Source organism: Tachypleus tridentatus, chromosome 9, assembly GCF_004210375.1.
Source record: "Tachypleus tridentatus isolate NWPU-2018 chromosome 9, ASM421037v1, whole genome shotgun sequence".
Classification (NCBI taxonomy): Eukaryota; Metazoa; Arthropoda; class Merostomata; order Xiphosura; family Limulidae; genus Tachypleus; species Tachypleus tridentatus.
The window spans coordinates 115330645-115358491 of NC_134833.1; the positions used below are offsets into that span (position 1 = coordinate 115330645).

Sequence of the window (27847 nt, forward strand, 5' to 3'; positions counted from 1 at the left end):
TGTCCTGTCAATAAACACACTGAAAAGCTATTGACAGGATTCGATTTGTTCTGTTCGTTTAGGGCTAGGTAGAGGTTTTTGTATAATTGTTTCGTACGAATTGCATTCAGAATGGTTATTTTTATTCGATATTTCGATTCACGTTATTTATCAAGTATTGCGTTTAACAACAAAGAAACAAGAATCAGGGTTAAAGATGTAAAAGAATCAGTATTTTTATCTCAGGTAGGCGTAAGACTAAGATAATGAGTAAAAATATTGAGTTTTTAACTACCTGATCGAGATAGTGTAAATCATATTCATAGTAATAGTACTAGTATTACTAGAACTACTAAAACGTTTTAGTTTAAAAATAAAAGGTGTCTAAAGATAAACTTAAACTAAGTAAACAGTAACATTAAAAAGTAAAAAGTATGATAATGAAAAATGAGATTGAAGTAATTTGTTAAAAGTATTTTATTCTTGGAGAGTCTATTGACTTCAAATTTCAATGATTGATTTTGTTAATTTAATATTTCTAGTCGTAGTACTAAAAATAGTGATTTCAAATGTGGTTTAGATACATCATGATAACATTTTGATTTTCTAGATTTCTTTGATATAATTGTTCATATTATAACTTTTCTCGTATGTTTTTGCATTCGTTTTTCATGTATTCTTGTTATAAATTTTTTCCATGAAGTATTTTTTAAATTACATAAAGTACCATATTTTTGGACTCATGAAGCACAGAGATTTTTATATTTCATTCAGTTTAGTCAGTTCTCCCTTAACACTCATTATGGGTTCATTTCCTTCAGTATTACAAAATATCAGACTTTTCATTAAGTTTTAAGTAATGATTTCCTCTTTTTTTTTTCATATGTTGACTATTCAACATGTAAAGCAATTATGCTTCTAAAACTAAAAACACATTTATCTATCAGAAAAATTGTCACATTTCACATTCAAAATCTTTATAACTTCCAAATAATTATCAAACTTGTTTTTTCATAAAAAAAAACTTATAGTTTATTTGATATTTTCATTATTGTATTTATTGACCAACCTTGTAACCACCATAAAAAATTATGAAATAGATACAAGTTACAATTTTTAGTTCAAGAATAACTGTACATACTATATTATATTAACCTTTCATCCGTGTCTGACTAACATTTTAGAAGTTACAATAACGTGATAAATGTGCATATGTTACTGTGACTAATCAAAGTAGTTAGCCTAAAAATTGTCAAGATCAAATGAGGTGTGTCTCAGCATATGAAAAAAACAACTTTTTTTTCACAAATTATTTGCAGTAAAAGGAAAGAAAGATATAAAGTTAAATATGTAATATTTTATTTCAAAAACAAAGCTATACATCTGTTGTTGGTATTGGTGCTGTCATAACATTGTGATTGCACATTACTCTTAACTTATTTTCTGTGTTTTCATTTAGTTACATGATAAATATTTCAGTTTTATTTTTCCCTACAATCTTGTATAAGGTCAATGAATACCATCAGTATCTTATTGTTAAGAAAAATAAACTGATATTAAAAAGTACACAATAAATGAGCTTACTCCATTATGAGCATGATGCAACACGAGACATATATCCAAATAGCAGAATTTGACCAACCAGAGCTTTACTTAAGAACTGTTGTTTGAAACAGCAGCATGGATATGTAAGAAACTTTGAAGATGTAGAAGACATAATTTAAATCCTTGAAGACAAAGTACAGAAATATATTAAAAGCAAAACAAAAAGTACTATGTATGGTGTATTTGGGTATAAGAATCAAAATGCAGACTTTGATCAGGTGTGGCTGGTTGTTAAGGCCCACCTGTAATTATACCTCTGCTTTGAAGCTGCCATTTTAACTAGTTCTGTACATTCCATAAATACAAAAGAACATCTGAAAATTTAAAAAAATGTTAAGAAAACTGAGAAGAGTGAGAGAAAAACTTCAAAATTATCCCACAGTTTAGAAAAGTGGGAGAAAGTTCTGGTGTCCATGTGTGTTTGTTTTTTTATTGTAGAACCTACATGTACAAACAATACTAATTATTAATATGTTTTAACAAACTTGGTCAGCCACTCATGTTATTTTACCTGGTAACAGTTATATTATTATTAATTTACAATAATAAATTAAAACATTCTTTTGGAAATATAGTTATAGCATTTTGTTGATTGCCATCAAATTGTGGTGTTTTTCTTTTTTAGATCTTTTTCTTCAGTACGTAGTTTGATGTTAGAATGTTCTAAAGTTTTTATTATAATTTATAACTTATAAGCTAAATTATGGTTAATTTTCTTATGAAGAAAAGTTTAAATTAAGTGTGTGATACATGTGTGTGTACAAGTCTTGAACTTCTGGAATTTTGCTCAGAAAAAAGGTGGAAACTTGTTAAAATGTGGTGACCTCTACAAGTGCTCAGTAAGAATACAGCAGTAATACTAACATGTCGAGTGTTGTTTTAGAATCGTCTTCAGTGAAACTTCTTATTTGGCACCTATTCCTCTACCCTCCTTTAACTAAATTAATAGAATTAGTTCCTAGAAAATGCCTCTCATTTTGTTCAATACAGTAAGGTAAGAATGAAGTAAAAGAGTTAGTTGTTGCTTGTTATGTTTCATCATACTTAATATAATATTGTTTGTGCTTTTTAATATTTAACTTCATATACCTTACACTTCAAGTATTGTTATTTCTACAAAAACTAATTTCTACATTTCTCTCAACATTTCAAAGTTGCATCACATCCAGTTGTCATGAGATAGTAGATGATGATTTCTTACTTGATTACTGTAATAACTGATTATGGTATAAAGATATGATGATACAGTGATATGAGTATCATAGTGTGAAGCCATAATATGATTGTATTAATACACCACCTATTAAGATTTATTATCTTTAGAAAATTGGACAAGCTTACTCTAAACAGTACAAGTCTTTTGTACAGAAAAAATTAGAATTTTGAATAAAGTATTCTAAAAATAAATGATTCAATAAAGGAAGACTAATATTGAGTGAGTACTACATGTTTTTTTCATTTCTTTTATCAGAAAACACTACATGTAAAATAAAATAAATTAACAATAACAAAATAGATTAACTTTTTTTACTTCTTTGCCAGCTGCGATTTAGTTGATCAGTCCTGAGAAGTTGAAAAACACTGTAAAGTGTGAAGTACATAAATAAGACAATATTAGTAATATAGATAATAAATTACAGATAGGACTCAAACTTTGTAATAAATTGTTGATAAAACTGCTTATCCAGGTATGTATATATAGTAGCTTCAATATCTAGTTATGCATTGTATCAACTACTATGATGAGATACACACCTCTAGTGTATTTGTTATGTGCAAAATATCCTGAGTTTTTACAGATTATGTTACAAAATTTTGTGGCATCAAAAATAAACACGAGTTAAGATGATAGCTGTTTCTTAGTTTGGTTCAGCAGAGGAAATGTACAGTTAAAGATATCTTTTATTAAATTACAGCTACCTAACACTCCATAATAAACACACTAATTAAAACAATTAATCACTATATTTTGGGACACTTAAGAGTGTTTTGTAATCCTTTGTAAGAAATAACATGTAGACTTATAGGACATACACGATTGTAACAATACAAAAAGTATTTTATCCTGTTGTGATACTTAATTACACGATATCCAACGGATACACAAAAATTACTACAAGTTCCAAACATTTACTGTGGAGAAGAATAAACGTGAATAATAGTTAAAAACTAGAGAATACAAGTAAAACAATACTTATTTATGCTAATGTATCTCTGTTCAGTGCTATTAACCATTTTCTTACTTTCTTTGTGTTTTTATTGGCATCCAAGGCTAGAGAAAAACAGTGACAGAAAGTATAATCAAGTCTGCACCAGACAAGGACTGGAAAGAATAATCTTATACTGCAATTTCAAGTCAAATGTTGGGGTCCTATTGTGGTTTCCCATGATCATAGGTTATCATTGTCAATTACTTGTCCAAATAATATACTTAAGGGAATAATCCCCATTTCATACCAGTTTGTGTTAGTGTTTTAACACATCTTGATATGGACTTTCCCTGCCCCTGCTTGTGAATACAGGATTAGATTGATAAAAGCTTCTATGGGATAACAATTGCAGTTTGTTTGTACAGTTTAAAAGGATGAAAAACGTGTGAGAAAATTGAGAAAAATTAATGTACTCTACTACATATGTATTCTAAACTAGTTATGAAAGAGTATAAAAAAAACAAACTTGTGTAAATGTCTTAAGTTTTGATTGCACGTTTAGCAGATGAACATATAGTTTCATTAAATAGAAAATACTTTTATAAATATTTTATTTTTTTTATAATGTCTTTTTTTTACTTTTCTTTTAGGGAATACCTGTAAATCAGTTCCAGATTGTTGTAAATAAATATTATGTTAAAGATGAAGAATTCATTGAAGATGGATCTGTGGCTCAACTTGTGTTGTTATTACCTGGTGGAAAGGGAGGTCAGTATGAAAAGGAAAGCAACTTAAAATGCATTTTGTAATTGTACAACACACACACTAAAGTAAAATATGAAGGTTAACAACAGTTTCTTATGTATATTAAAGTAGACCTTAATTCTAAAAAAATTGAATCTTTTACTAAAAGAGCTTACTTTTTAGGTTGTATTGTCTATGAAATGAACTGTAAAAGAATATTAGTATGGCTTTCGTACATTTGATTGCTTTGGAATTTAATTTTTTTGGTGAAAGGTGAGCAAAGTTTACTGTGGAGTACTTTTCTGCAGTGTGATTTAATATAAACTACTACTTGTATGATGTTGTAGACTTGTATATATTACACTGTATGCAGACAACTAACTTCAGTACAGTGCATTTCAATCTTTTATTGTTCTTGTTCTATCAGTCATTAGTAAATTGCATACAAGTTTTATTTTGATGTTTCCATGATAATATGTTGTTTTTTAATTAATATAATATTTAAACTGCTACAAAAGAATTATTACTAATCTTTATTAAAGATCTTTGTTTTGATTCAAAGATTCAGCAAAATCTTTCTTAATAATTGCTTTTTAAGTTACATTGTTTAATTTCATTCCTAAAGGATTTGGTTCTATGCTTCGTGCTATTGGTGCTCAAATTGAGAAAACGACTAATCGAGAAGCTTGCAGAGATTTAAGTGGGCGTAGACTTCGGGATGTTAATGAGGAAAAAAGGTACCCATCTTAAGATGTTCCTCAATAAATATGTATCAATATTTTTATACTTGTTTGTTAATTTATTTTAAAGTTGTCCATGTAACACATTCTGGTTATGTCAAATATATCTAATTATTAATTTAAAAATTTTATCATTTAATTTATAAGATATACAGTGCTGTTTCTACTGAAAATTGGAACTTTTCTTTGCTTCTAATTATTGTCTTGTGTACAACTATGTCAACACAAGGCAATTGAGACCAATTAAGCCACAGAATATTTTATTTACTTTTTGTCGTATAGTAACTTAAAATGTGTTGCTGTTGTATCCAGATACTTTATATCTCACTCTCATATAGTACGCATCTTCCCATAATTTTTGAATTTTTGTAAGTTCTGATCTAGAACAAGTTAAATCTGGTTGGGAACATGTGCTTAATTTGGCCTGAAGTGTTGTCCTCTGTAGATTGTTCAATCAGGGTATGCATTTGTTTAAAGGAGTGGTTTAATTATATTGTTTCTTAACTTGTGTATAGTGCTTCTTAATGGCTATCATATGAAGGAGAAATATTTCCACATTCAGGTGCCTGTTTCTCATTGGTCAGCTACAGCAAGAATGTGTATTGTGAAATGCAGTTGATGTTTCATATTAACACCAGATTTGTTCTGACCTGAGGAACCAGGATTCATGTCTCACTTTTGTGTTTTATTGGTTATGATGTACTAGTGAAGTTATGTCCTTATCTTACCCATTGTCACTACTAATCATATGATTGCTTCCAAATTGACATTATTTAATTATTTTCAGTTACAGTAATCTTACTACTTAACACTCAGCTCATTACTGTCAGTAAGTATCTGTAAGGTATTGGTACAACTTTTCTTTCACATGTTATTCTTGAACTTTTTAGTTTTTTTAAAGATCAAGTATTTTGTTACTCCATCTTTCTGCAAGCTCCTACATAAAAAAAATCAAACTGGAGCAGTTATTTTGTTATTCTGATACAGTGGTTACTTCTCTCACAAGATTAGTTATTCCTATTTAGTGCTGCCCTCTATACACAGTTTTTGTTACACATGCCACAAGTCTGGCACTCCCCATGTTAGAATTAGTTATTCCAGTGTGTGTCTTTTGCAGATAATCATGTGTCTATTAACAAATAATAGCATAGCATGCTCATGTAATGCATGACTCCCTTTCTGCTTCTCTACCAGACCTTCACTTCTCATCTGGCAGCATTTGAATTTGGGCATACTTTTTTATTTGTTTATTGCAGTGTCTATAACTTTGTTTACTTCAAAAATGTTTCATTTTAAACTTAATACATTTTTTCACCCATATTCATATTTCATATTTATTCCTGTTGCTTTATTTCTGCACTCAAGTTTTGTGAAATTTTTATATGCAATGACTTTTGAAGTTAATCTTACCATTTTGGGGGATGACAACAGTGACATGTTTTGCAGGCCTCAGGTTGGGTGACCCAAGGATTATTTATCTACTGTTGTGCATTGATGGTTGAATGTTAGAGGCCATTCTTTCTTCCTAGGCTTTGCCATTGCTCCTGCTGAAACTGCTCAGCCTTTGATAGGAGGACATACCTGTCATTAGTGTTCTGGACATTGAAATACTGATTAAACAATTGTGTGCAGTTTCAGATCAAACTTGAATATTGTGCAGTGCAAAGACATGATGATTTCATCATATGTACATTCAAAACTTATGTTTAACCTAGCATATTAAAATTGTTTAACTATATACATTGTTGCATTTTTAATGCCTTTCAGTATATAATTTGGTTTGGCACTGGTACAATTTTTTTACATTTTGAAATTTCAAAATTTACATTTGTCTTATGTGTCTTACATCTCATGTGTCAGGTGCTTTCAATCCAGTCCTAAATCATCTTTCATGCTTGGGCTGAACTTTTACCCAGAGAGAGCATTCTCTCTGCTCATTTTCAGGGACCTTTAACTTCGATGGAGTTCTGACCAATTGGATACATTTGCCATGGGCCTCAATACACGGTTGCCCCTTCTTTGGCTATTTGTACTAAATCTGCAGACTCTGGCTGTTAATAGTTTCAGTAAAAATTGTGTACCATCCAATCAGATTGATTCATTAAATGATTTCTCTGATACACACCTTTCCTTGTCAGGTCCTCCTGATTGCACTTCATTAGCTTGCATAACCTTGGTTTCCAAAGCTCCAATGTCTACTTCTCTCACCATCCCTCTTCCACTTTTTCTTTTCCTTCTGCATCAACCTGAATACTCCATTCTACATCCTAATCTCCCTGTCTCATATCTTCACACTTTTTTTTGTCTGGTCTTTGGCAAGAAGATCTGGTTTCACAAATAGAGTGCCTCCCTGTTATCTACTTCCTTTTGTCCACTTTACATAGAAGTGTACCAATTCAGGTGGAAGATCTACTTTTGATCAGCTGACAAGGGATTTCCTGGCAACACGCCATCTGTGACTCGAATGGCAAAATTCCTCTCTTGGCTCTTCAGCTATGGGTCTTTGGTCTTCTCATTTTCTGGATTTTGGGTGGCCCTTTCCCATGCCTTCCACTTTTCAAGTTACCAAAGGATTGTTACCTCTCATGTTATCACTGTGCTCATATGTTCCTTTTGGATTGAGTTATTAATATGGTTCTTTATGGTCAGGCCTTACCTCTGTTTAAACCACTTTCCTCTTGTTACTTGTTTCATTTGTCCCCATGAGTCATATTCCCTTCTTCTTGTGCCTGTGGTCTTATTTGTTTGCCATTAACATTTCAGATACTCATTATTGCCCTGCCTATCTTCTTCTTTCTCCCCAACACTATGGTGTCTTTGGAGGGTTGTTCTGCCTTTATCTTCTATTTTCCTACTCTCTGTATCTCATCTTTTCCTTGTAGAGACCCTGATAGACTGCTGTGTCTAGTCAGGGCCCTAAGATGTGATATTGCATGTACAGCTACCCTCCAGGGAAAGGGCAACTATCATTTTATTCCATGGCAATCCACCTCCCTTTGTGGTCTTTCCTTTTCTACCCTTACAAATTGGGTTCTCCTGTTCCATTTGATCTACTCCTCTATACCTTCTTTATCCCATAACTTGTTCTATGTTTCCTCCCTTCCAATCTGTTTTTTCACATTTTATCTCACCTCTCTTCATTATTTTTCATTGAAGGAAATTTTCTAACTGACATGTGGACCTTGCCCTGTCTTTGACTATCTTTGTCACATCACACTTTTGTCTGTGTCAGAGTTTTGTCGTCTACCTATGGCCATGCTTCAGATGTCAATGTGATTTTAACTGGTAGCTTTTGTTCATTTTCATCTTTTTCAGGAGCCTTTTTTCCCTTTTATCACATGGATCTTACCCTGTGGTGAGTTGTACATGACATTCACAGCTCATCATGGTCAACATAGAGATAGGGTATTTCACAAGATTGCTGAAAGGTTATTTACCTCACAGTGGTTGCTTCAAAAATTTATGTTCTGTAGATATCACCCATGAACTGTATGAATAAGGCAGAAGGGATTGAAGAACTTGGTATGCTTTGTTTTTCAAAATTGGGTATTGTGGTCACCCATTGCACTGTCTTCTGTGATGAATTGCTGTAGAGTGTTGATCCTTGTTTTATACCCAGGAATTGTTGTGGATGTTAATCCCCAATTCTTGGGTTTGAGGTAAAAATGGTGTGATCCTGATCCTACCCCCACATGGTGGAGATTATGAATGCGGTTGAATTGTCAAGTATGATCTGATGCACCCTAGTTATTCTACACCTTGAGATTTCTGCTTCCATATTTTACTGATTTCTACACACAGTTAAAGAGTTAAGTGCTGCAGTTCCCTTCCTCTGGTCTTTGAATCTTTTTCCCTCATGGTTAGGGGTATCCTTCAGACACTTCCAGGAATGCTTCTATTGTTCTCACACACTGGTCCCTCCTCCTTTTCAATGTGGGATTCTAGCTAGTCTTGTGAGCAGAAGTAAATACCATATTGAAGGTTATAATTTTCCTGTATTGAAAATGTATTTCTGATAGGTACTTATCACCCTTCCTCCTCCTCCTTCAGTGCTCGTATCTTCTACCAAGCTTCGAAGTGAAGTTCAGTAGAGGAATGTAGAGGGAGTCACATGCATCATGTGAGCCTAATTTGCTACTATTGGTTAATAGATGGCACATGATGATTTGCAAGAGAGATACATAATATACTAATTCCATCAAGGTGGAGCACAAGGCTTGTGGCATATGTATAAAAAAAAGTTCATTAAAAACACATCAGAATTGAACAAGAAAAGCTAATCTTCTGAGAGGAGGTAAGCACCTATCAGAAATGCATTTTTACTATTAGAAAATTACAGATGTAAAAAAATTGAAAAGTTTGTTTTTTTTTTGTTTTCAGATTAAAAAAGTGGATAGCTAAACAAGCAGAACGAGAAAGGGAAGCAGCTGAACGTAAAAAAGCAAAATTAGAACGACTACGATCAATGCCTAAGCACAATTTCTACGATCCTGAATATGACCAAGAACGCAGTGAGCTACCAGACAAAATTGATAATGCTTTAGTTCAAGGTAAAATATTAGATTGTAATTTACTTTAGAGGATTTTGGAGAATAAATTTATATGTTGCTTTATTGATTTCAGAACCATGAAACAAAAAAACTACTCTCAAATAATACATAATAGAATTTGTTTTCATTTTATTTTTATTATTTGAAATATTTGACACTATCTTAATTTGTAGCTCTATTAAGTTTGTTATGTTTTCTCTGTGCACTCAACTTCTGTATATTGTCTAAATACTAATTTGTGGAAGGTTTGTCTCTTTTTATGAGACAGTTTTTCTCTATTCTATAGCTGTTGTGCACATTTGCATGTCACATTTCTAGATAATTATTTATTCTTTGGTTTTGCTAATGTGTAGTTTGTTAGTTTCAGATTCTTCTGTGTTTCTCAGTTTCTATCTTATCCAAGCTATTTTCATTTGTTCATTGTGCTTTTTCAAATTAGGATAAGGTAACACTGCAAAAAATAATTTAGATGAGTAGGTAGGTTTTTATCTTCCATTAAAAAATGTTTTTTATGTTGTCATGATGATTTTGTAGAATTTTGAAATGATGACATTGCTATTTGTAAGTTACCTTTTTTCTAAATTCAGTTTTACATGATGTTTTGCATGTTTATTGTTACTACAAAATATTGCATGTTAGATGTTTTTAAGGAATGTATTTTGGAATAAGATGCTAATAAAATATTATCTAAGGTTTAATTGTGTTCAATAAAATAAAACTTAGTTTTCACTTTGAAAAGCAAAATCTTAAGTTTTGTAATTTCTTCCAGATTATTTCCTTTTAAAGACATTAACTAGTGTATTATTGAAAGTCACAGCTCTGAAGTACTTGTAGTTTTAACTATCAGTTAAATATGTGGTATGTGTATTACTTACAAGAAATTCCGAACTTTATATATAACTGTCATAAAAGTTGAACTATACCAGTTCATTTGATCTTTAAACACTTAATAAAAAGTTACACAAAAGAATTGTCTTAGAAATAAATGAGATTATTATATTAAAACAAATAGTTAAATTTTTTGAGATAATGATGAAAAAATTATTGTGACAGTGAAACTGTTGCACTAGATATAAATATATAGAGGTAGATGTGTATTTAAAATAATTTTCAAAATGTTGAGTTTTATTATGATAAATAAATTTTAGGTCAAATGTCTTCTTAACTTTAACATTTTATTACCTATAATAGATGTTATAAACAAAATGTTTCTTAAAAGTAAAGGTCAAAAGTTTTATTTACCAAATTAGAATATGTATATTAAAATGTAAGACTCAAATTGTAACTTGTTTTACTTTATACCTATCAGTTATCTGTTTGAGGTAACACTTTTAAGTATTTGATGTTAAAGGAAGACATAATTACAACATGTCAATTAATTCAAAATCTGAGGTACAAATATACAAAAAGTTGGACCAGAACATGAATAAGTAAAAATAGAAACAAGTATCAATTATATAAAAAGTGAAATTTGGCTAGTGGTTAATAACTGTATAAATTTAAATACAGGTCTTAAAAGTGCTGAGAGTGGTCCATCAAAAAGAAGAAAACCCCAAGATTCTGCACAAGCTGCCAAGAAAACATGCCTGTGGTAATGTTTTGCTTGTTAAGTGAAAAATATTACTTTATGGTTAAAGCAAAACTAAACTTCAGAATGAATTTAGATAATTAAATGTGCTTTACTTGTTTACAAAGTTTAGAATATATTGTTTCATCAGTTTGGTGCCTTTGTTGTTGACAATATTTTTAGCCATAAACCCAATGTCTCATGAGATTCAATGACCTTAGATTTAGATTGATATTAATCCATATAATTAACTAACAATGCAAGACAATTTCTATGATAAAAATATAGTATTAAAAATTAAATCTAAAAAAACTAGATGTATTAACCCTCTTGCAATTGGCAGATCATAATGCAAATCTCAGTTATTTAAAGAGTTACGTGTAAAATTTACTTAAAATTTTTATCAATGTATGTAAATAAATATGGCATCAAAATTTAGTTTATAAATTTAATTTTAATATCTTAAGTTTTAAGTTCTTGATTTTATAATTAAATATTTTAAAAAATCCTCAATCTTTCTTGGTATGAGCATTGTGATAATTGTTCTCTAATTTATTTTCCATCCCTCTCTGATGTATGAAATGTAACACAAGTTGTTCAATGTAATATGGATATCATTAAGGCAAAGTTAATTCTTTTATAGCCTTCAAAGCTATTTATTTACAGAACTATAAACTATAAATCAAACCCTCTGCCATGGCCACCTGTCACAACCTCTCCTATGCATATCACCAATAATTCTCTCTGATGTTTCAATCTACTGAATGACAAATAATTCTACATTTTTTTGCTATAGAGTATTGTATGTCTTTGAAAGTTTATTTCATGGTGCTCAAATGTAGCAGATAAGGGAATTGATTTGAGCCAAGATTGTTTTAGTTGTGTAGCCAGTTAACTTGTAATAGTTAAAACATTGCTCTGTGCATGTTGTTATTCTGTGTTCTTAGGTATATGATTTCAATAAATTTATTTAGTGTACTGGTATCATCATTATTGAATAAGTAGGTTTACATTTTATCAACAAACAGGAAAAAAACAAGGTCAAAGGCAAGTAATATATTTTTTGTTTTACATGTATATTTTTTTATTATAAAAGTAACTAGAATGTAAAAATTAGACAGTTATTAGGTAAAAATTCCTCTCAAAGTATGCTTGCAAGCAGCTTGTGTATTACATTATTTAATATGGTAATGTATTTAGGAGGTTTTAGAAATTACAAAAATGAAATTTGAAAAGTTTTAGATGAAGAGAAGTATTTTTAATATTAATGTGAAAATAACTTTGCACTTTTAACATTTAACACTCTATCTCCATATATATTCATGGACAAGTCTTTGGTAAAATACTTAATTTAAAAAAAATATATTTTGTAAAAAACAATGTTTATGGAAACTTGTCAAATTTAATGAAGATACACAAAATATATTAAGTTATTGTGCAGGGCCTAATGAATACATTAGAGTTACAAGGCTGGCACATCGACCAACCCTGCATGCAAAGAATTAAACATTCATTAAAGTAACATTAAAGAAAGAAATTAAAAGACACTTAAACACTAGTTGTTATCTTCAGGTACTATCTTAGACTTAATGTTTGTTGAATGCTATAATATCAGGTTGACTTTGGAAAGTTAAAAAAAATGAAACTTATAAGTAAATCTTTAATATAAATAAAAGAATTGAAACCCATTTAGATATTACATTGTAAGATTTAATAAATGAGTTTGAGTTCCTTCTTATTATGTAGAACATTGAAAAGGATGTATAAGAAAAAGTTGGCTGAAAATGTAAAAATTAAGAGTATGGATTTCGTTGGGTACAATAAGGATAAACAATGTTAGAATAGAGTTAGGGCCATTGAAGGATGATAAAGGAAGGCATATATTTAATGATATGAGAAAGTTGGATTATTAAATTTTTATTTTTCTTCAGTTTTTACAAATGAAGATTTAAGCGATATTTCACATCTTGAACACTTGATAGATGTAAACAAGATCAGTGAAGAGGATTACATTAATTCTGAGCTGTTTAAGAAAAAAATTTGAAAGTTTAAAGAATGATAAGCTTCCTGAGTCAGATAAGATTTTCTTTTCCCAAAGATTTTGAAGAAGGTTAAGGATTGGATATGTGAGCCAGTTGCAAATTTTTTTGCTAAGTAACAAAGTATTGGAAGTTAATGTCATTCCTCTTTTGAAGAGAGGTATTAAAAATTGTTACAGTAACTATAGGCTTGTTAGTCTTACTTCAGTTGTGGAAAATGTGTTAGAATGTCTGATAAAATATGCTTTACAGAATCATTTAACAAAGTTTAGACTTGTTTGATAGTCAACATGGTTTCATTAAGTAAATTTTGCATTGCAAATATTTTGACATTCTTTTCAAATATTACAACTTATGTAGATTAGGGTAAAGTTGTAGTTTTAATGTATCTGGATTAAAAAAATATTTCTATAGGTGTGAGGAATAAGTTAGTAAATTGGATAGCAGAGTGGCTAGATGTAAGAAAGCAGAGGGTTGTTAGAAATGGTGTTCAGTCAAAGTGGATTAATGTCGCATGTGGGGAGCATTCATTGCATTCTTGGGACCTTAGCTCTTATTCATTTACATCGGTAACATATATGAAAGAATGATTAATAAAGTACTTGAATTTGCTGATGTTAATAAGGTATTGCATGTTGCTAGCTGTAAAGAGGATGCTGCTGATTTACGAAAGGATTTAGGTCATTTAATGAGTTGAACAAATAAATGGCAAATGTGTTTTAATTATGATAAAGGCAAGATAATACATGTGAGTTACTACAGTTTGAATTATAAATTAGATGGAAATAACCTTAACAGTGTCATGAAAGTAAGGGATCTTGGTGTAATAGCTAATTAGTCTCTTAAGCCATCCAAGCAGTATGCTATTGGTAATGGTTGGGTAAATAGGATTTAGGTTATATCTACAGAAATATCAAATACAAATCTAAATAAATTATAATTTTACTGTATAGATTAATAATTAGGCCACATTTAGAGTACTATGTTCAGTCACATTTATTGGTACGTTCAGAGAATTGTTGATTAACGTTATTGATTTCTTAACAATACATGTATTGTCTGAAATATAAAGTCTGTAAGCATATACAATTGTTTTTTGTGTTTTTTAGATTTATCATTCTTGTTTATATTGTTCTTTATTATAAATATACTTTACATACAAATTAATTATAAATTTATGGTGTTAGAACTGAATTCTTCCAGATTTTCTCAGCTGAGTATACAAAGATTAAATGAAATAAAAATAAAACCTTGACTAGCTTCCTTATGTTTAGTTCATTGAATAATCCAATATTTCAAGATTGACCTACTTATATATATCCAAAACACTTCAAAGGAAAAGGTAAGCATAAATTACATTGCACATGAAAGTTATTTCCTGATAAGCCATCATAAAACTGTTTGTTATGTTACCATAAAGAAAACAAAGCATTTGTTCATACCTCCTCCTTTGCAGTTTACATGCATGCCACTCAACATTTAGTTCTCATGCAATAGAAAATTACCATTTTATATATATAATTGCATATGTCAAAATGCCAATTTTGTCTGTACAGTGAGATTACTACATGTAATATCAGTTTAATCTTACAAATTGCAAAAAAGCTGTCATCCCTATGACTGACTTCTAATTGGAAACATCCAATTTGTCACATCAGGTCAAGTACCCTGAGGTAAGTTACAACTACATTATCTCATTGGGGATGTACCACATAAAACCAACATGATTAAAAATAAACAAAGAAAAGATCAGTTGCCAAAAGATCTATAAAACTCCACTTCTTGAAAACTAAAAAAATGGCAAGTAACAAATAATTATAATTGCATAAAACATGAAAATTCCAAGACTTATTAATAATTACAATTTCAAAATGCAGGAATAAGCCTCTTTATAAAAACTAATTGGTGGGTTTCTTACTAATTTTCATATCACTGAAACTTTTGTAATATGGTAAACATTCTATGAAATGAGGAAAAAATCAACACTCTTCTGAATATAGTAATCTGTATAAATTCAGTTTGCAAAAACTGAAACTTTAATACAGCTAAATTATGTTCTGCAAAGTTTTCTGTGACAATTTTCATGGTGAAGATACAGGTCACTGGTTAGGTTACATTTCAATGTTCTGTTCAGTCTTGGGCAACTTACCTTATGAAAGATATTGAATTGTTGGAATGGACCTGCAGAAGGTTTACTAGAATGTTTTCTCAGATGAGGGAAGGGTTGTCATCCAAGGAGAGGCAGAAATCTCAAATTGTTTTCTCTTGAAAAAATAGATGGGGATCTGATTGAGATATTTAAGTTTGTAATGGAAATTCATAGTATTGATGCATCATATTTTCTCATACTTAATTATAGAAATAGTAGGACTGGGGGATACAAATTTGACAGGGTAGGAGTTACCTTCAGCTAAGGCAATTTCATTTTTCTAACAAGGTAGTTGACCTTCAGAATGGGTTGTAGTCAGTTGTTTTAGAGGTGGTAAATTTTAGTCAGTTTAAGAAAATGTTTGATAAGTATATGAATGAAAAGGGCTAGGTTTAAGATTGTTAATTATTTTAATTTAGAGAATGGAACAACCAAGATGGACCAATAGGTCCAATATTTCCCCAAAACATTAAGCTATGTTAAATTTGAACTGAGAATAAACAACATAAGACTATAATCACATCTAAGATCTTTACACACAAATAACTTGTATGATCATATGTGAAAAAAATTAAAAACTATACATTTGTAGTTTGTTATATGTAGCAATGTATGATATTTTTTGCATCTAGACTGTGAACAAGCATTTGGCCTAACTTGGCCAGGTGGTTAGGGTGCTAAACTTGCAATCTGAAGGTTGCAAGTTCAATTCCCAATCAGTTCCCCAAACGTATTCGCCCTTTCAGCTGTGAGTGTGTTATAATGTCACAGACAATCCCAATATTCATTCGTAAAGAGTAAACCAAAATTAGATATGGATGATGATGACAAGCTGTCTTCCACTGCTAAATTAGGGACAGCTAGCACAGGTAGTGCTCATCTAACTTTGTGTGGAATTCCAAACAAACCAAAAGTGTTTTTGCATAATTTCAAATCAGTGTGTAAAACCTGACACGTAACTACTATAACAAGATGGGTTATATACTTCTCACCTAACAACCAAAGTTACACTTCAGGAGACAGCAGAATACACAGCATTGGAAGAAACAATTATACATTTCTCATATTCAGAAGTTATGTGTAGTAAATAAGTAATAACTTTTATGAAAATCTTAGGTGATCCCATAAAAACTGGTTATGGTCAGACAAGATAAAAAGTTGGGAAAGTTACAATTTTACATGATTGATTTTTCAAAAGAAAGGGTAATTGGCCCAACATTCATCTAAATTTTTTTTAGAACACTAAAGAAAGGTAATGGTAAACCAATGGCCAGTAAACAGGAAGCAAAGGATAGTACAATAGCACAAATGTAGTTCACCAGTTAGTCTTGCAAAGAGGCAACAGAAATGATTGTGTAAAAATTAATAATAAAAAAGGAAATAAGAAACCTGATTAAAAAGAAAACAAAAAAAAACATATTCTGAATCTCTTTTTGCACTGAAATTTAACTACCACTCACTGAAAATTTTCATGAAAGAATTGGCATTGTTTAGACCGTGTATTATTCCATAGGTATTCTATTAGTGCATTATTATTGTGATCTGTAAAAACGTTATAATTGTTTACACAGATCTTGCATAAACAGTAAAGAACCTTTATGTTTATGCCTAAATGAAAGTTTATCAGGTGATATATAACAAACATTTGGGAAAAGCATTTAAAATTATGTTGTTGCATCAGATATTAAAGTTTTGTGACTAAACATTTAGTCTCGGTTTTTTCTGCTCTCACCAACAAAAATAAACTAAAATACATTTAGAAACTTGATTTTATATTTTCAAATAATATTTACTGTATTTATTTACTATTTCTTATCAGTATACACCTGATTGTTCATCAAAATGTTAAGTTAAATATATCCTCAGTTTGTTTTGTTCTGTAATGAGTGACTAACAATTTCTGTAAATATCATGGCAGAAAGCTTGAATATCTTGTTCTTTCTTCTGCTTCTTTTTTATTACTTTAACTCAAAAACCAAAAAATGGTGTCAACCAGTTTCACTGAGGTACTATAGTTTCAAACGGAGTTTCTGCTTTTGTAAGTACCAACGTACTTAAAATTCAGTATTGTTCACCATCTATGAGAAAAAGGATTTTATTGAAATTTTGGTTTGCAAATGAGCTATCATCACAGAGTAAACTTTGAAAAATAAAGTATTTCTGTGTAGATGCAGTTATCAATGACAGTGCCTTGATTTTATGTTGGAACATGCATCCAATTTCAAGTAAAGAAAAACAATTATTTTCATGTTTGTTTTATATTTGAAACTTTCCATTTTTGTCTGTAATTTTTTGGTTAAATCCAAAACATATCATTTTTATGGAAAATCCAATTGTTTTATGTATTGCTCAGCTATAAAAATACCACCTAATTATAAAAACTATTACCTAGTTGTGACTGGTGATGATCAATGTGATAGTTTCAGAGATCTGAGATTTTGATGTAGACATTGCAAGATCCTTTATAATAAGATTATATTGTACACACATAAAACAGACAATGCACTACCTTGAAAGTAGATTGGTAAATACCTTGATGAGTAATAAAATCAAAATGGGTTATGTGTAGTCCACCTTTGTGGCTGGTGCCACAAAAATATAGGTATATGACAAGTACAGAAAAAACTTTTAAAAAAGAAAGTAAATGCAGGAATGGTACTTGCATCAAGAACTAACTTATAGCACTTGTTCACTTTTATAGTGACAAAGCTGTGGCACATCTCATAAACCAGTTAGTTATTGCAGTAGTGTTTTTCTTTTGAGAAATTATTTAAAAATAACTTATTAAGCAGTATAATTTCATATTGATTTAAATGTGTAATAATAAATGCATACAAAATTGTATGAAAATATAAACTAATGTTTACCCCTGCAATGTAACTTTTTTTATTCCTATAATAATACTAGATGGAGAACTCTTCATAAGTAAAAATATTCAGATATCGTTGCAATTAACGACAAAGTCTGAAGACATTTTTTAGTTCATATCTCTTACAAGAAAATTGTATTACTTTAGAGACTTATCATTTTAAGTCCACTTTTAAATCCACTTGATTTAAGTGGATAACCTTGTAGATTGGAGTCAACTTACAACTGGTTTTCTTTTATGATATCTCAAAATTACGACAAATATTCATGTTTATATAACAAAAAAAAGTTAAAAAATATTACATTGTAAAACCAAAATACAAAAGATTAACCACTCTGATATCATGGTAAGTAACATTAACCACATAGTTTTTATGCAGTAACTGAATTCCATATTTTGAAAGTAATTTGTGAAATTAATAAAAAGTGCTACATAACTGGCTCAATTTCATCCTCTAATTAAATCTTTAATATCTTGACTTTTACAAGAAGCTATTTTTAGAACATTTTATCTACTAGTCTTGAAAAACACATGTGAAACATCCTTTTAATACCTATATAAATATGAAGAAAAGCCTTCTTTGAAGAGAAAATAAAAATATTTTTGTAAATGGAAAAAAAAAAATTATATATACAATTCTAGGTGCAGTTGTTTTTCTTGCAATATTTCTGGATGCTATCTCTCTCTTTTGATTTTAAGAAACCTAAATGAACCAGAGCACCAGAAATTGACATGCTATCCAATTCAGTCTCATTTAATGTCCACATTTGTTTTACCAGGACATGATTTAAGTGCAATTAAAGGTAAAACTCATATTTGCATATTGATGACAGAACACCATCTCAGTCATGTAAATAAGTAGGAACTGTGTTTTAGGTGGATTTGGAATTAAAACTACTAAATGAAATTTATTGTAAATGTTTACAGAATAACAATAGTAAGCTTTACTATGTATGACATTGTTTCCAACTTATTTTTTGAAAGATAATTCAAATTTTGCATATTTCCTTTTATAATTCTGTTACAAAAAATATAAAAGCTGTATTATATATCCTTATAAAAGTATTCCAAATGTTTAGTAAGAAAATCAAAATTCAGTAGTCCAACTCATAATTAACCACTTTAGTTCTGAAATATATTAATTATATTGCCAATTATAACATTGCTTGGCTGGCATGGCCAGGTGGTTAGGGTGCTCAGCTTGCAAGCTAATGGTTGTTGGTTCAACTCTTCATCCTTCCAAACGTTCTTGCCATTTCAGCCAGCCATGGGGATATTACAATATCACAGTCAATTCCAGTATTTGTTGGCTAAAGAGTAGTCCAAGAATTGGCAGTGGTTGGTGATGACTAACTGCCTTCCCTGTAGTCTTTTGCTGCTAAATTATGTATGGCTAGTGCAGATATCACTTGTGTAGCTTTGTATGAAATTCAAAACAAAACAAATTATAAAACCATTGAAAGCCATCATAACTCTTAGTCCAGTATTTAAATCCCCATCTGAGGATGTAACAGATATAGTTTACTTAACATATTATTTAAATCCCCATCTGAGGATGTAGCAGATATAGTGTAATTAACATTTTATTGAACATTCTTCTTGGTTCTTTTCTGAAATGTTTATTAATATATACTACAATTTTTTTTTTTAAATTGGTAAAACCCTATTGTATGCACATCATTTGTGTAAGAAGGCATTAAAAATTAGCCTGTGTTAAAAAAAAAAAAATTTACATACTGCACATCTGAGAAAATAGATTGTTTTTGACATAAACCATAAATATTATTGGTCTGTTATTATCATGTTGCCAAAATTACATTTATATTTTTTTTCCACTCTCATTTAACTCAACCACTCAACATCACTTCATCAAAACTTTTCACATGTGTAGGAGCCACTTAAGCCCACATGCAACAAGAGAAAGCAGTCACGTTGTTCATTACAGTGGTGATTGACTTCACTAATACATACTCACATTTCATTTTTTTTTTTTTTTTTTTTAAATTTTGTAATTGTACATAAATAAAATGCATTTAGTTTTAAAACATTAAAGGAACATCAGCCACAAATATCTCAGGAGAAACAGAATTTTTATTTCTTGGTAAAAACCCAGGAACCCTTATCAATTTTGGTAACTACCATTACCTTCTACCTTTATTTCTTTCACTATCAATGTTATGCATGGTCATTCACTCCAGTAATAATACTTAGAGAATTATAATCTTCACCTGTTTCAATAATTTTGTGTCAAACAGTAGTGTAGCAATAATATTAATAAATCCAATGGTTACTTGTAATTTTGTAAATAAAAAAAATTATATGTCTAAATATTTGTTTTTCTAGTGTCTGTTGGCACCTTAACTAATGACTTACATTGATGTCTGCTGGTAAATTTCAATCAGAATTACTAAAAAATAATTGTTTTTCATATGTATAGAAGCAGAATAACCTTAACCATTATTTTATATTTTATTGGTTGAACTTTAATCTATACTTCTAATGAAAGGTGACAAATGGGTATATATCTTTGGTTTAGAAAAACAGATATACACTACAGCTGAAAACCACTGTTCACAGAAGGCTAATGTCACACTGTAAGGTTGAACAACCTGTTTCTAGGTTCACCTAAAGAATTTTGAAATAGCAATCAATCACAAGTCATCATTGATAATGTTGAATGTATGTATTTGTTGAGAGATTAAGTAACTCCTTCATTGGGAAAAGAAAAACATATCAAAGATGAGTATTTTAATGAATATAAAATAATTTACAATTTATTACTATAGTAATTACTGACCAATAATAAATAGTAATCTGATTTTACTTGGGTCTTTCATATTTCTTACAGCTGTATTTCATTTTGCGTGTGTTGGCGATCATATCTAGTTTTTTCGTAAATTACTATTTGTATGTTGAAATAAAACTTGTCAAAAAGTTTGTAGTATAATTGCAAAAAGTATTGAACATATTTACATTTTATGTTAGCTACATATAGAATAGGAGATGTAAGATAAAAGGAAGTATTTTTGTTGTTTTGCATAAAAAACTTTTGTAAAATAAATTTTGAAATTTCACAATGTAAAAAAATTGTACAAGTTCCAAACCAAATTATATACTGAGAGGCATTAAAAATGTAACAACGTAAATATAGTTAAACAATTTTAATATGCTAGGTTAAACATAAATTTTGAATGTACATATCATGAAATCATCATGTCTTTGCACTGCACAATATTCAAGTTTGATTTGAAACTGCACACAAATAGTTTAATCAGGATTTCAACATCCAGAACACTAATAACAGGTATGTCCTCCATTTGCTGCCAGTAGAGCCTGGATCCAACGTGGCATAAATGTCACCAGATTGTCAATCTGCCTCTGGGGGATGATGTTCTGCTCAGCCAGAAGTGCTGCATGCAGTTCAGCAAGAGATCTGGGGGCAGGATCCCACTGATGGATGCACTGATCCAGAATGTCCCAGAGATGCTTAATGGGATTTATATTGGGCAACTATGGAGGCCAGTCCAGAACATTCACATTGTTCTCATTCAAAGAATTTGTACACACCCTTATCGTGTGTGGACGTGCATTGTTGTGCATGAAGATGTACCCAAAGTGTGCTGCAATCCTGGCTGGTGTCATTCCTGTCATTAGCATCCCGACCACCTGATTTCTGCCTTCTTGCCTCAGCCGTGGCATTTTTCTTTGTGGTGAAATTAAACTTTTGAAACCTGGCATTTTATAGGCTGAGGGAACAGTGTATGCTGCATACAGAAGTTTTTTCATACTCAGTACATAATGTTTTTACACACACACATATATATATATAATATTGCTTGGTTTGCTTAAACCTTCTCAGACTTAGTTAACAGATTTTTGTAAACAACAGATCCAGTTATCAACATGCTCATGTGGAATTAAGTGATGTAATATTATGGATTATAAGTATTTTGTTTATCTAATTTCATTTAAGTTTCTTCTCTGTTTAACATAAATTTCTTTTATGTTCTGTTTACTTTCGTAACAGCAAATAACAAATGTATATAAAACCACAGAATATAGTACTTAAATCTGAAATCATATCTTTTTCAAGCTTTTATAATTGTTTGATAGAAGTTGATGTTAAAGATTACACCTTGTTCATTTTAAACTCAAATATGCAATTTGTAATATAAAATATTGCCATGCATGTAAAATAGAATGTCCTATGACTAATAAATTTATCTAGCTTCACTAAGCTATACAGTGCTTAAATAATTCTCAAACCTGGTTTAGCAGAGCTCCAACAATGGCAAACAAAAAAAATTATATCAAACCTGCTTATTTCAATGGTTTGAGACCATGTACATGTCACTAAAATTAAACATTTGCTTTTTGTTTATTACAAATAATTCCATAGTAAATTTTAGAGAGAACTTATGATACATTTTGTAAGTAGTATGGCTGTGAATTTCAGTTTATTGGTTTTGTCTGCGCAAAACAAGAAAATTAGATTCTCTTAATTAATATCGTAGCTTTGAAACATCTAACCTGTAAGTATGTACTTCTTTGGAAATTTAGAAAACATTTTACAGGCAGAAAGAAAAATCTGCATTGAGCTATTTAGAGCAAAAGACTGTCGAGATACAGAAAAGTAAAAATTGACAATTCATTTTACTATTTTCTTTTCAAAGTAAACCTTATTTTCAAAATTGAGTTATAAGTTTGATATCAAGTGCATTTACATACATTGATCATAAAGTTGTTTAATTAAGTTTTGCACATAATGTTAAAATATCATAATTGCAAACTTTGGCTCACCCATATCCAATTAACCCCCCTTTTTTTAATTTCTAATTCCTTTTACCTGAAGTTTTCAGAAATTGGTGCTTTGATACATTGAATATATCTCAGTACAGTATTTGATTTCAAAATCTGATATCATACTTAATATGCCTTTGATGTTTTGTGTAATTTACATAGTAGACTATAATGGATCTTTTTTATGTTACTCTGAATGCTGTAGATATGCTGATTGTTTCCACTGTTACTGTTCATGCCATAACAAATTATTACTTTTTTGTTTTCATAAATAGGCTAGGAGTAGATGTGAGTGAAGCTGATATTGAGGAACAGTCTCACACAGATAGTGAAGGAAATGGCCAAAGTCAGCATCATGTATCTGCCAACCAGAGTGTCGAACTTGCATTAAGATTTGAGGAAGGAAAACAGAGTCAAGTTTATGATAACTGTCAATTGTTGAACCCATCGTGTTCCACAAGTAAAGAACATTGTGAGAGTTCATTAAAGTCTGCATCATATGTAAATGAATGTTTACAAGAATCAGACTCAGTCAACAAATGTGAAAGACCACCTTTCTTAAACCATACCACACAAGAGAAAGTATTATATGAAAAGGAACCACAAGAAGGAAATAGTAAGGTCCAGGAAAATGGTAGTACTGGTGGTGACATAGAGGTATTTAAAAATAAAAAGATGGACAAATTGGGATTGTTTGAGCTTTTACCCCTCCATAACAGAAAAAGAAACCATTCAGACTGTAAGTACAGCTGTTTCAAGAAATAAATGTTTTTATCATAGTTAAATCAATTATCATATATTAATATACTTAAATTCTTCAAATTAAATCTCTTCAAGCTAGTGAGTTTGTAAAACTTAAGTATGTATGCAAGGTTTTTACTAGAATTATGTAATTTAATTTTAGGATGAGGCAAGGTAATATTTTTTAGTTATATTTCATTTACTTAAAAACACATTCATGACAGTTAGGCCTAATGTTTTACAATTTACATATTGTACTTTACTCAAAGTATCTTAAGTCTAAATATATTTTAAATTATAAGTGTTATTTTGTGTGCAGTAAGAACAATAACAGTGTAATGTACAGTCACATATGCAATTCAGTCAGCATATATAACCAGAAAGCTATGTGATATGGCAGAGAGAAGACATCAATAGATTTCCAGAAAAGTATGCAATTTAAATGATATATCAGCTAATCAGAGTACTTTATTAGGTAAAAGTGACAAAACTGTAATTTTTTTAGATTAATGTAACTTATGACATTTCTGTATTTTTAAATGCATATTTTAAGTTTAAGAAATGTGTTTTTGTTTTTAAAGTTCAAGATTTTTATGATATGCAGAATGCTAGGTATTTGTTACCTAATAAAAATATTTTTATGTTAAAAGTCATCTGGTGTAAGTGTGGACACATCATAAAACTGAAATTTTCGTTACCAGTAGGTTTGTTGTGTTTCTCAAAATTTTCATTTTAAATTTGTTAATATTAAAAAAGTAATATTTAATATTTTTATAAGTAAAAAAAATTAAAGTTGGTGACACATTATAAAAATATTTCTTTTAAAATCAACTTGTGATGCATATAATATTGCATATGGAGCCTAAAATCATATAATGTGAAAAATGAGTATTACATTTCCATGTATGGTTGGATGACACTTAGAAAGAACATTTTATAAGCTTCATCATTTTATTAATAAAACATGCAAGTGTCATCCTAATGAAAATAAAATTTTGTTTCAAAGAATATTTTTCATTCTCCAAAAGATTTGATCTGAAATACATGATTGTAATTTATTTTAATTTCTAGGCAATTGTTGATGATAAACCAATCATTCTGATGGAATATCAAAGAGCTCAAGAATTAGAAATGCTTGGCTTAGATAGATTGAAGATGGAGTTAATGAAGCGGGGACTAAAGTGTGGAGGAACTCTTCATCAGAGAGCTCAGCGCTTGTGGTCCATACGTGGGCTGGAACACCATGAGATAGATCCTTCCTTGCTTGCAAAACCTCAAAAAAATAAAAAATAACTTACATTTCCAGAAAGGGGAAAATTATATTGCTAATATTAAAACATAGAACACTGAAATTTTTGTTGTCTTGTTATGATGCTGAATTCACATCAAGAATATTTTTAATATTTTTTTATTGTATGTTATTTTGTAAACCAGTAACAGGGTTTGAATTTCTTATTAATCAATGCCCAGGACAACAGCTCTTATCATTGGACAATTGTTTTTGTTTTTTTGCATTGTTTGTTTTATTGCTGTAAAAACACTTGAGTAGATTTCTAGGGAACCATCCAAGTTTCTGAACTACAGGAGTTTAGCAGATACCCTCAAACATTTAAAAATGCTTACATCTAAAATTCATATCAAAACTGTATACCCAAATATACATATCCTTTTAACACTCAAACTGTCAGCCATACTTACACACAAGTAAAGTTTTTAAATTAATTCTCCAATATCATTACATTGCTTTTGTGTGAAGTAGGAGCCCAGCAAAGTTTGTCAACCAAGTCTAGAAACTGTTTACAACATAAAAATTCCAAAAAGTTTATCACAACATTATTGTAAGCTGTGATTTTTCTTGTGAGGGAGTATTCACCATGACACACTGTAAAATTGTAATGAATAAATGTTAAAAACCATAACATACATGAAGATCTTAGGCACCATTTCCAACAAAATTGAGTTCCCAATAGCATTGTACTGGTTATATTTACTGTTAAATAAAAGCAAAATCCAAAGTTATATTTTACTTTCTCTGTGTGTGTTGTGAGATGGGAAGGATCAGTTAGCATGTTTTAAGAATAACAAGTACAATTTCTTGCAATATACATTACTTTTTTATTTAGGGCTCTTTTTTTAATCTAATTGTGTAACCAAAAAATTATCAAAAGCTTTTCTGTGTAACAAAATCACATTTCTGAGATTATGGGTCTTTAAGAATTTATCAACAAAAGTTCAAGTGTATGTCAATAAGACAGACATGTGTTCTTCCATTAAAAATTTTGTTGTTCAGAAATGCTGTGATATATTCTGGAAAATTTCACCCATATTTCGGATCTGCCTTTGGACGCTACATAAGTAATCAGCAAAGAACACTTTTCAGTTTTTTTGTAATATGTACTGAAACTTGTTGAGAAAACATTTTCTGTTGAAACAGTTATTGAATTAATTAATCTGGACACCAGAATAACTAGTTTTATCTAAAATCTGCCATAAAGGCAAAAATAATAATAGGAACTGTTTATATGTTTAGTACAAATAAAATTGTAACTTATAGACGATGTGAACTTCAGGTTAGTTTAATATTGAACTAATATTTATGACAATTATCTCAAATAACATGTACTATTGCCATGATAAATTACTTTTTGAGGTATTGTTAAGATAAAGATACAAGATATAGTAATTGAGTGTTGCAGAAATAAGCAAATATAAGACTGTACTATCTTTTCTGCAGTAAATAAAATGTAGTAAGTTTAATGAGTGTGCTGGTTTTAATACCTTAATGTTGAATTGTATAGTATGATCTGGTAGTTCTTCAGCACTTATCTTACAACATGATTTAATGTTTTACAGAAAGTATTATGTAGGATAAGAAAGTAGTTAGAATGTGCTCTTGAAATGTCTTAAACTTGGTGGCAAGTACATAATTGTATATTGTTTATGTTTCAGAAATTGTACATTAAAAAGAACAAAGTAAATAAAACATACAGGTCATTTTCTCATGTAAAAAATTTTTACATGAAATGTAAAAATTGATGGCATTGCCTTATCAAAATATCATGTTTTCTCTTTAAGGTAATTAATATCTCATTTGAAAAAAAAAAGTATTTAATCAGTAAATTTTCGAAATATTTTTTACCTCTCTTCTATATTTTTTCTATGAAATGCTTGTAGTTGTCCTCTTTTTTTTTTTTTTTTCTTTTTTGCTCTGTCTCCCGAAATTTAGAAATTGATGTCCGTTTTCACAGTATTCAATGTCTTACCAAGAATTGAAATTAGAACTGCTTAATATATATGAGAAAATTACAGATTTTCAGTGATCTTCCTCATTAATGAAATACTTTAAACCTAAAATTTTAATGCTGGTTTGTCAGTAGTTCAACAGATTTGAAAGTATTGAATTCAGAATTTGTTACTTTTAAGCATTTCATTATTTAGATTTGCCAAAAGTGGTAAGTAGTAGAATGAAAAATTTAATAGTTTTTTTGTTTTTTGCTATAACCAAATTACTGGCAATACGAAATATAGCAGGTTTTGTTTTGGTATAAATTGAATACTTCATGTGAAATATATATATAAAATTATAGCGTACTAGTATGAATATGTTTTATGATTTAATTTTAAAGTTTGAGAACTGTGTTTCTTCAAAGGATGTTGACAGAAACCTTTTTGAGTCTAGCGAAAAAGTTGAGATGGCATTTCTTAATATTGTGACTTTACTGTTAGTAACAGATTGTTATTATATTGTGCTTTTTAACGTCTTGTTGGATATTCACTATCTTAAAATATTTTCAGTAGATGGCGCAACAAAGTATTGATTATACTTTCAAACTCTTGGGTATTATTTATTGAATGTATTTGTTTACAATATATAAAAACCCATACGTAGATTAAAGAAAGTTATCCTATCTTAA

General features: G+C 29.8%; 1 protein-coding gene across 1 annotated transcript; it reads left to right on the forward strand.

Moving 5' to 3' along the window:
* Nucleotides 1–27847, forward strand: LOC143226121 (splicing regulator SDE2). Its single transcript, XM_076456654.1, has 7 exons — nt 1–225; nt 4385–4502; nt 5104–5215; nt 9599–9768; nt 11278–11359; nt 23468–23931; nt 25005–27847. Exons 1-7 carry the CDS (start codon nt 112–114, stop codon nt 25013–25015), a joined length of 1071 nt encoding a protein of 356 aa, XP_076312769.1. The 5' UTR covers nt 1–111; the 3' UTR covers nt 25016–27847.